General features: G+C 41.5%; 1 protein-coding gene across 2 annotated transcripts in view; it reads right to left on the minus strand.

The window, feature by feature from the left end:
• The window catches only part of PDGFA (platelet-derived growth factor alpha polypeptide), a 22680-nt gene that overhangs the window by 10394 nt on the left and 1189 nt on the right, over window positions 1-11097 (minus strand). For both annotated transcript variants that reach the window (XM_010003262.1, XM_010003261.1), the window contains exons 2-4: window positions 11016-11097; window positions 3607-3711; window positions 1311-1498 (exon numbers count right to left, since the gene is read on the minus strand). The exon at window positions 11016-11097 is cut by the window's right edge and continues 6 nt beyond it. In XM_010003262.1, coding sequence (XP_010001564.1) covers window positions 1311-1498; window positions 3607-3711; window positions 11016-11097 — 375 coding nt within the window. The remainder of the gene's footprint in view (window positions 1-1310; window positions 1499-3606; window positions 3712-11015) is intronic.

The following is an 11097-nucleotide window of genomic DNA, read 5'->3' on the forward strand; positions in this document are numbered from 1 at the left end:
ATCACTGCAGAGGTAGGAAACAAGCACACGTAACACCCAAGTACCAACAGCAAGTTCACAACACACAACTCAGCTCTTTGCTGGGCCATTGTAGGTGTTAGTTACTACACAAAATTAACTTCTCCTATTCTGAATGACTCACAATTGTAGTTCTTCAACTTCCCCAGGCTTCAACTTCTGTTCTTAGCCCTCAAATAGTTACTGATCCAAATTTTTTTCCTCATTTTTAATTACTTCTGCAAAATGTGTTGCATAAAGGAAGTGTAGCAAGCAAGCACGGAGGTATTTATTTTTTTAAAGGCTGAGGGAGTCTGTTCAGTTGTTTCTCCAGCTAATTTAGGGGTGAAAACATTTTTCAGACATACAGAAATGGAAAAGAAATCCTGCTCAGATGCATGTCTGTGTGTATGGAAAACAATTACATGGCTTAAATGCCTTAGTTTGTGTTTAGGCTATACAGCACTATGTTAGCAGCACCTTTCTCAAATAAGAAATCCATTGCAAATAATGATCAGTGTGTTGTGCTAGGCATTTTTATGTTCAAGAATGTGGGTTGTTTGTGTTGTTGTTTGGTTTTTAAAAAAAATTCTGGTCTTAAAATACTCAAGGCAACAAAAACTCAGTCTTAACAACATAAAAGGTAAGTGTAAGTCTACATGCAGATGTAGAACAACATTACTTGTTTAAATACTGATAAAAATTAGAACATAGTGAAGCCAAATGAGCATAAGAAATATTTCACATAGTATGTACTGGAAAATTGCAACAGGGATTCTGTCTAATGAGTAAATACAGCATGAAGCCGTTGAGTCTTCTATCCCTGGGGTAAGATAATTTGAAACACATTTTTTCAGATCAAAAGTGTTATGTTGTCAAATATAAAAGCCCAATTTAGGCTGCATGATATTTAATTACGAAAACAGCATTTCATACTGTGATTTATTTATTTTTTTAAGTCCACTGCCCCTTGAGTCGTTTTATCTTCTTAACTTTACGATTTGTACTGTGTAAGATCATGGGAAAGTCACAATCAACTTGCTTTTTATTACAAAATTAAAAAAAATAATAAAAAAATAAAGCAAAAAAACCTAAAGGGAATTCTGTGAAAATCAAATCCAAACCCAGGATATTCCAATGATCATGGAAAAGGCCATCTGCTCACTCAAAATGGAGAGGAGCATGATCACTTGATCCTGCAGCTAGGAGGGTGGATAATAAAGATAGAGGTTGTACAGAAGAGCCACAGAAATACCTGGAGTTCTTAGAGGGAAGAGGACCCTCCTAGGGCTCTGCAGCCACCATTTGCTCACCTTGACACTTCTGTGGTGTATCCGCGATGGTTGGCATTTCACGCTGCTGGTGTTGCAACAGCCAGTGCAACGTTTCACCTCCACGCAGGGTGGCCATATCAGGAAGTTGGCCGAGGTGGGATCAATCTGACTCCGAGGTATCTCGTATATAACCGTCCGTGTTTTGCAGACAGCCGGGATGGCTTCCTCTGCAAGCACAAGAAATTCACACTTCCAGGTGAGCAACTGCTCTCCCTCAGAGCACCCAGATACTTTACACCATCGATTTACAAGTGGCACCCTTAGCTGGCTGGTTGAGATGTTGCTCTCAGTTCCCACTGCTTACTGACAAGTCGGTGCTGAGTACTGTTTGCCTGCTCCTAAACTGTGTGTGCTGCCCTAGGGAGAAGCTTGACTCACTCCCAAAAGCCCAGCCCTAAAATGAGGGTTTACAATGGCCTGGCTCCCAACATAGCTCGGAGCACATACCATTAGATAAGACAATCCTGGCTCTTTAGAACTGATGTCAAGCCAGGGGCTTCTCCAGATTAGATGATCCTGTAATACAGCCTCATAGTGACTGTGTAACAGCAGCTGTTACTTTACAAAACTGAGGACACCACTGCACACACATATTATCACACAAATATGTAATACCTGGCAAATACCACCACAGAAGTTGCATTGAGGATATTTATATCACACCCAAACTGGCTGAGCTGGGAAACAACCTGCACCAGCTTGAAACTTTCTAGTCTTGGGTTTCCACTTTCAAAACCTTAATGTCCCCACATCAGGGAGTCTGGTCCATCCACCATCCCAAAGGGCAAGTGCCTTTTTTTCTGAATGAACTTATTGATGTTTTGTACATAGTGGGTTTTATTTAATTTATTATTTCTTGAATGAGGCAAAACCACAAGGCAAGCATGACAGAAAAACCTGCAGCTAAAGCAATAACCTGCTGGGCTCAGGTGCAGTGAGCTTGTAGACAACAGCTTCAGCCACATACAGATCATAAAAAGTAGCTTAGTGCTGCTACATGATGCTGCCATGAAAATCCCAATCCATGTATCATTCTCAACCTAGTGACTGCCTAAGAAGTCAAACTGGTAATTCAAAACTGTCCAGAAAAGAAGAGCAACTGCAGAGACAACTTGTTTGATGATAAGTTCTCCAAAGGCAGCTTGGAATTTTTTTTCCCTTACAGTAGAAGCAGTGATAGCTTTGGGTTAGATGTGTCAGGGAACTGGAATACTGCCTGCTCTTCTTCAGTTACTTCTGAAGTACAAGAAGTTCGGTCTGAGATGCACTTCAGTCAGCTAAATAGAGTGAAAATTATTCTTCTCAATCCCCAGTGCCCTGAACTCAAGAAAATTAATGGATCCAATACTGCAAGATAGCGGGCACCTCCCACAAGCTATTGAGCATACCCAGTTCCCACTGACTTTTGTGGGAAGGCATTCAACACCTTGCAGAGCAAGGTGCCAAGTGTAGCAGACTGTTTCAGAACCGCTGTTCTCTAGAGGCATTCAGTGTGATGAGCACTCTTGCCAATTCACACTGCAAATCCAGGCTGGCAGCATGCTGTGCTATCCACCAAGTCCCACCACAGCCTCAAGTGCAAGTACATTGACTCTGAATTACCTCCAAGGGGTAAGATCATGGATGTTTTTCCACAGTCAAACGGAATGGTAAAACACTCAGATCTAATCAGATGAACAATTGCTGCATACAAATCCTATTCTAAAATTCACTAGCATCTCTTTAAATTTGTATTTGTGCTTTGCTGGATCACCATCATTATTGTTTAATAAGAACAAAGTCCCCTGTAAACATGCCTGGTGCCCTGTGCAGTGATGAAAATCAATGCCCCAGCATTCCCATCAGTGGCTTTTAATTTTTTGGATAAACTGGTTTTTCCTTGTGAATAAAGAGTCAAGCTGTTTCCTTTTGTGGAGCTTCTGTACTGAAAACTCTACCAACTGTTGATGTTTTTTAAAGCACACTGCTGTAGTTGTTCCCCACACTATGAATTATACATTGAATATCACAGCATTTTCTAACCAAGGTCTAGCTTTCTAACATGCTGCAACAAGAAAGTGAATGTAAAGAATTTGTGCTTGTCTGTCTCTTATGGACATCCTCCAGAAGGCAGCTTCTCAGGCAATGGCTTGTTTTGTGCAAAAAGAAAGGCAGAAACTAGAAATGGCCTTTTTCCTTCGTGCGTGTCACATTTTTCCAGTGAAATGTCCTGCTTGGCTGACCGAAAGCACCCCCTCTGTTTTTACTCCCTAAGTACAAATAGCTTGTTTCTTACCAATGCTTCTTTTTCTGCGAATGGGCACAGGACGATTCTCTTGCACATGTTTAGCAGAATGAATACTATAAGATTTCAAGTTTGTTTCTGAAACATCATCATATCCTAGAACAGGAAACAAAATATTAAACCTCAGCTATGTTATTCGCATCCATGTTGCTACAGTTCTGTTCCACACATATAAATCTATTCTGTACATATGCACAAAACCAAATCCTGCTACAGTAAGTGTAATGTAACTCCTGTCAATGCAATTGCAAGGGCATAAGACAGGGAAGACACAGGCATTAAATGTCATGTATAAGCATGCACAATTTTAAAAAGCATCTATTTTACTGGAAGACCCCCAGAAACAGTGCATACTCCATGGCACAGAACCATATCTAAAACAAAACAGTAGCATTTCTATGTGAAAGGCATAATGCAGCTTTTCTTACGAGAAAGGTGTAGAAATAAGAACAATCCTACATCACATGAAACATTTCTTCTAAGTTTTTTGAAGTTCTGGCATGAGGCTACAGTAGAAAACATGGTATTACACACCCAACAGCAACAATGCTGCCTCTGTAAATTTTCTCTTGCTTGGTTTTCAGGGCAGTACTAGAACAGAATCAAAAGCAAAAAGTAACTAGCATGGGTTTCCTTTTAGCCTCTCTGTTGCAGAACAAATCCCCTGTGAAGTATGCTAACCTTTGGAGGGGCATCTGAAGCTACTGCAAACTCTGGGACTGTATCCAGGCTTGTCTTGTTCCTTAAATAAGCCTACCACATGGGTTAAAGGGCCATGAGAAAAAGCAAAGATGGAAAACTTGGCATTTAATTTATCATTTAAAAAAACAACACACCCCCCCCCCCAAACCAACAAAAAAAACCCCAAAAAACAACAACAACAACAAAATAACTGCTCCAGCTATTTGGTTTTGTTAAGTGAAACATCCCAGGTCATGTCCTGTGCGGTGGGGTTCTGAAAATGACAAGCACAATCTGCACAGAGGGGGTCAGGAAGATGGAACTGGGAACTGCATATAGATTACAGTACATCAAAACTAAAGATTTCTAGCACTCTGCTACTTGGAGTGTCCTCTGTAACATCACTGGAGAGTTTCAGGGTTTCACTGCTGGCTCAAAAGAAAACTGTGATGTGTACTAAAAAATGTAAATGGCTATTTCACAGTACTCATTTATCCTCTCTGTGACAGTGGCTCTTGAACCTGTTCTATTCTCAGCTTTATTAGTTCTACACATCACAAGGGTCTGCTCTACATACCAGCTCCTTTTCTCCTCCCTCTAAGCAATCCTGCCCTGAAGAGCATGCAGCTTGTGAAATCACCTGCAGAGCCTGGTTAGACATGAGGACAGTAGTATCTTCAGCACCTCACAAAGAGCTCTGTGCTTCAAAGTTCATCTTCACTTGTTGGAAAATACTATGGTAGTTAGCTAAAAGAAGATTAAATAGGAGGTCCAAGAGGTAGTGCCAGGATCACCCACTGCTCCTTGTCTATTTAACTTATCAGCTGAACAGATCCTTGTCTGAATTAAGTCAGTGTGAAATCCAGACTCTCGTTTTACCCAAATAAGTTGGCTCCTACATCCTATGTAATGTTCTTGTTTCCCATTTATTTCAATGGGAAATTTTGGAACCTACTGATTAGCTGATAGTGGGCCTTACTTGCAGTCCCAGTCCTGAAGCATAACACAGGAATAATTAATGGATTTTATTCTTCTTTTATTGTACCCCATACTCCAGGAAACTCATCAGTGGGGTAAATAAAATGGCTTGCCTGAGACTCCACAGGAAGTCTGCGACTGAGCTGTGGAGCAGAGCCAGGTCTCCTGCATCTCATTCCAATGGCACCAGGCCATCCACCTGACCCCAAACGGTGTTAATGCAAAATGAGGATCCGTTCTGATGTTCTTCCAGCCCTATCGTGCTTCCTAGCACTCAGCCACCCAAAACCTCAATACCAACCTCCTTTTTGGCAGCTTTGAGTTGTCACAACCTCTCCCTCAATTTGAGGCAATGAAATGATACTCAAAAGAAAGCAGCATGAATTCTGCTCATTGTAAGATCCAAGCAAGGCTCAGAGCAAGAAGCATCTCTGTCCACATGTAAACAGTGTTTAAAAAAGATTAAACAGAAAACTAATGCCTCTAATCCGAACTGCTTGGTGGGCACAGACATCTTGCTGAAAGGAGAAAGCGTGGCTGATGCCAGCTGTATGGCAGGCCTGAGCCACAGGTCCTAATCCCATATTCAACACACTGGCATAGCTCCCTTTGACATGCCTGATTACTTACTCTCTTGTTTAAAGAAACTGGTAAGACTAAAGGAATAGTATGATCAGCTAACCAATATGTTAAGCCATGTGCTTAAATATAACTGCTCAACTCGGCTGCAATTAGCTATCACCATGTTTATAAAGCAAAATGACATGTTGAGGAGCATGTGTTGTTCTAAGATGATTTCTAAGGTGAAGAAGGGCTCTGGCGCACACCATATCTCACTGTCTCACTACGTATCTTGGGCATGTATATATTTCAGAAGTTCATGTCTTGTGGAGGTTAAAAAAAATAAATATCTGCACAGCTAGCACAGCAGACTGCAACACAAGTTCTAGTCAAACCTCAGTGCATTATGCAACACAAATTGTATTATTTCTATCAACATATTGTTTTTAATAAACAGAATTATGGAGCACATGGCTGGAAGTAGAAGACACTATAATGCTAAAGGCAGTTGGTGTCCTCCTCATCCCCACAGACATTTGGGAGGAATTCCATTTCACAGTGAAGTCAATGGGAAAATCATTGCACTTCAGCCATCTGTAAGTCAACAGGAATCTTGCCCAAGCAGGACTGAAAAATCAGAAAATCTGCTTTGAAACCCACACTTGGGACTAGATGTGTGGCCAGAAGACTTTATTTCATTAAACCAACAATGCTACAGTGATTACAAACAGCAATCTCTAATTTGGCTTTAAAGAAGCCTAATACCTAATTTGCGTCAGTTTTTCTCCCTGATGGACTCACTTAGAAGCATGAAGTTGCTGGATAAGGTGTTTCAGCTCTTAGCAAAGGAAATGGGAGTTTATGGGTGCTTAGTGCCGCACAAAATAAGGCTTAGAGCAGAAAGCTTAGAGACGGGTGGATCTTAGTTTAGAAATTGAACACTGCTTGTCACTAAGCGAAGATGGAGGATGCTGCACAGAGCCAGATTAATGCAGCTTTCTTTTAACATTATAATAATAATGTTAAAAATGTTTTTGTGGCAGCTGATCAAGAAATTTCTCTGTAATCTTTTATGTACTGACAACATACCAATGATGGCTAGAAAAAGTCTTGCAATTAGCCTTGGTCAGTCCATTAGTGTAGCTGAAATTGTTCTTTTTTGTCAGATTGGCTGTTTTCCACTGGGTCATGGAATATAAATCACAGAGTTCCTGTCACATTCTGCCAATATGTGATTACTCTTCTCTCTAAATACTGTTCTCTCTAAATAAGCATGTGGAAGGCACCCGAAGATGACTGTTATTTTTTATCAATTTACACTTCTGTGTTGCCATCTCCTTCCCAAACAATTTTATGTGAGGTACAATTCCCCAATACCTGCAGTGTCGACACAGACCTTTCTAGATGTCACTTTGATGTGCATCCAAAAAGCATATGTCCAAGTCTTCTAGTACCAACAGCAGCAGTTTAGGAAATTCTCATTATCTCTTTCTTTTTCAGGAATTCAGTGTAAGGTGCAATAAACTGAAATGGTCTGTCTTACAAATCGGTCCTAGAGCCAGAAAGCCCAAGGCAACGTCAATCTGTTTGTTTGATCTTCTTTCTGGCTGCTGCAAAATATGCCCTTCTGACATCCAACTGCAGAGATAGATGCTATTAAGTTTTCAACTTTGATCTATTAAAGGAAATATATGTAGCAGCCTGCAAGACCCTGTTTTGTTGAAGTTTTTTTCCCTTTACCTAGATGTGAACAACCAAGTGTAAAGGCAGAGTATTCCCTCTTTCTGCCTTAGGGAAACCACAGGACACACATGGCAGATGCCCGCCTCTCCTATTGTTTAAGAGGTGCAAGGAAAGCTAACACATTGCCTTGGAACATCCTTAATTTGCAAGCCACGCCAAAAGTCACAAAAGTCAACAGGAGATTTTCCAATAGATTGAGCTCTGCAACAATCTTAACACTTTTCCATGCAAGTATACTGTGAATTGAGAACGTTTCTCCTCTCAACAAAAGCTGCTCTGCTAGTTCTTAATCACAGGCCATTAAATTCACATGGCCTAAGGTGACCCTGTGGTTGATGCCCTTAAACCATGCAATGCAGCACACTCAGCCCTGCATTTCCCCACGCAGGGAGATGACTGAGGGAAAATCTGTTCCCAGCAGGAGGCAAACATAATAGGTGATGAAATGAACTCTACCTCCCACAGGACAGATGGGAGAGGTGAAGCGCGAGGAGAAAAAACGGCAGCGCTAAGTCAAAGAGAACTTCACAGGCGGAATAGAGGAAATGCCCTCGTTTGGGTGACTTAGTCTGTTAGTAGTAAAACTGTACTCTGCACACTACAGCTGCCTACTTCCTGGGATCAGGCATGCTTTCTGCTTTAAATAGGGTCAGACTCTGCTCTCCGTCGTGCCAGTGAGACTCCCGTCGCTGACTATGGATCCCAATCACAGCAAATTAACGTAACACCTTGTTTTCTGATAGAAACTGAGAATGTTCATGTTGTCCTCACAGGGATTTCTCTTTGAATCGGTCATGCAGCACCGGGCTTGGACAAATTGGCCTGGATTTTCTTTTTTGAATACAATGATAAGCTGCATGTTGGGTAGTGTTTTTCTTTAAGTAATATGCCAGATGGTCTGGGGGTGTGGTTTCTAATTTTATGAAGGGGGTTATCAGTCATCTCTGTGCTACAATATAGAGACCAAATCTGTCAGAATAGAAGAAAAACCTGCCCACTCTGACTTACAAAACTTACTTTTCCAATTAAAAATGTATACTTTGCATTGCAGGAGAGAAAATGACTGTTCTTCCTTCATTTTCCACACATTCTGCCTTCTTACTCAGGAATATCAGACATTTTCTGCATGCATGCCTGATTCTGCAAACTCTTCCCCTACAAGATCATTCTTCATTCTCGAGTCCACCCACTGAGTTTAAACAGGGCTACTCACATGCAGGACTGGCAATACCATGCACTAGAATAAGGGAGAAAATAATCACTGGAGAGTTTTTATTCTGACCCTCAGTTTAAATTAGTATATGCTATAAACCAGAAATATACCTACTGTACAAGCCCTCACTGAACTAGTCCTGCCCTAAATGCAATTATAGCCCTAGGGAAAAAAATTCAGAAATATCTTCTTACCAGTGACAAGTAGAAAACATTTAATTTGGTAAGCCAAGCTAATACTAAATATAGTAAACAGATCTGATCCTATTTACTGAAGAAAACATGGTAATTTCAATGTTCAATTTGTCACTCTGATAAACCCTTAATAAGAATTACTCATGGCAGTACAGACTGCAGGTCTGTGTCCAGAAAATGTAAAGACAGGCTACTCTTCATGAAGATCCAGTCCTTTCTGTGTGGCTTAGAAAAGAAGAACATGAGCAAGAACAGGGTGAAAGGCTGAATAGTTTGTTTTTATTTTTTAATAGTTTGAGTTCCTGTCTGAAGGCATCACTGTTTCATGTTGAAATAGTAAAATATTTATGCACCTCGCTTCTGTCATGGTTTCTAAACTGACAAATTGCATGAAAACAGCAAAATGAAATGGTAAACTTGTGGCTGACCTCTTCATTTTTTGATCATGCATGCTCTGGTTAATATTTGCCACGAGTTAAAGAATTATTTTCTGAAAAAAAAAATCCCACCTCTGCTACATTTGCTAATTTATTCAGCTCCTGCCGTTGCTCCACTTGTCTGCTTGATTCTCTTGCAATGGAGCCATGTGAACTTTTGCTCTCCTTGTCAGTGGTATTTAAAAATGAAGCATGTAGTTGTTACACTGGGGTGTTTGAAAAAATAATGTCTTGTGGTAGCTACAGAACACTGCCTCAAATGCAGAAGAAACAGGCAGTATTTTAAAATGCTAGAACTCAGATCCAGCCCTTCCACAACAACAGCCAAGCCTTGCACCGAGTTCACTGGGAAAAAGATTTGAGCAGCAGTGCACTTGTCTGGTCCAAGACAGCCTTCAGTGGGGAAATATGTATTGCATACCCCTTCCCTGTTGTGAAAGCTCCTTTAATTGCAGTGATAAGCAATAATGATGAAGCACTGCTCTCCAAAAATATTAAACCGATGCCAGCAAATCTGGTAATTAGTAATTAGCCTCTATGGTAAAGTATTGTGCAAGAGAGAAATATTCCCATTTTCAGTGTAGTGGGAAACCCTTTGCTCCCTAATCAAATGGAAATTGAAAGCTATGTCAGTAAAACACATTCCTAGTGCATCCTGTTCATTAATACAGCACCACACAAAAAGCAGTTAAACTCTAGAAGGCTCCTGCAACACTGAATGAAGGTGATTGAACCTGGCACAGACTTTACAAAAATACACAGCATATGGTTTAAAAGGAGATGGCCCAGTACCAATGCAAGCAAGGACTCATTCATTTTTCCCCATGTTTGCTCTTCAGAAAGATGCAGGTTTCCCCTGGGCACATCAAAGGTGCCGGGCTTATTCTCTCTCAACTAAGGGAAGAAATGAGGAGGAACAAAGTGCAGCAAGTGAAACCAAACGATAAGAAACAGGGTAACACGGTGCTTCTAGACCCGATTTACAGCTGCAACGATCTGTTTGAACTGCACGTTCTCACTACACCCATTTGCATGCCTAATGATGCAGAAAATAACCCTGCACTATTTTCTTTTGGAAAGAAAGTGTATTTTTAAGGGTAAGCTTCATATGCAGGTTCCTGTTTAAAATCAGTGTGGACAGTTTATTTTCTTTTTAATAAAGCCCAGCGCTTGAAGAGACATTACTTCATTCATAAATATTGTTTCAAATATTTTAAATACCTCTAGGACAGTAGTTTAAAGATAACAGAGCAATGCAAGACCAACAACAAACCTTATGGAAATTCTTCTCCGCTGAGAGACAGAGAGGTCTGAAAACACAGAGGGTCACTAGGTCCCTCTCCACCCTGGACCCCCCGAAGTTTTAATTCCCCATCGGCCCCTGGCCGCCGCCTCCCTTTGAAATAAAGCTCCCTTGCCCAAGGCAGCCTGGCTCTTGAGGCTGGGTGCCTGCATGGGTCTCGTCCCCGGGGCGAGGCAGCCCGAAGCAGCGAGAGGCGTGCGGGGCGCTGCGCCGCGGCCGCCCGCGGTGCCTCCCCCCCCGGAGCGGCGGCGGCCGAAGGCGCGGAAGGAAGGAGGACTGGACTAATTTACCTACGGAGTCAATCTCCAGGAGGCGCTGCAAGTCGCGGATGCTGTGGATTTCGCTGTGCGCCAGCCGCTCGATCAGCTCCCG

Source organism: Chaetura pelagica, unplaced genomic scaffold (genome assembly GCF_000747805.2).
Source record: "Chaetura pelagica isolate M959 unplaced genomic scaffold, ChaPel_1.0 scaffold138, whole genome shotgun sequence".
Lineage (NCBI taxonomy): Eukaryota > Metazoa > Chordata > Aves > Apodiformes > Apodidae > Chaetura > Chaetura pelagica.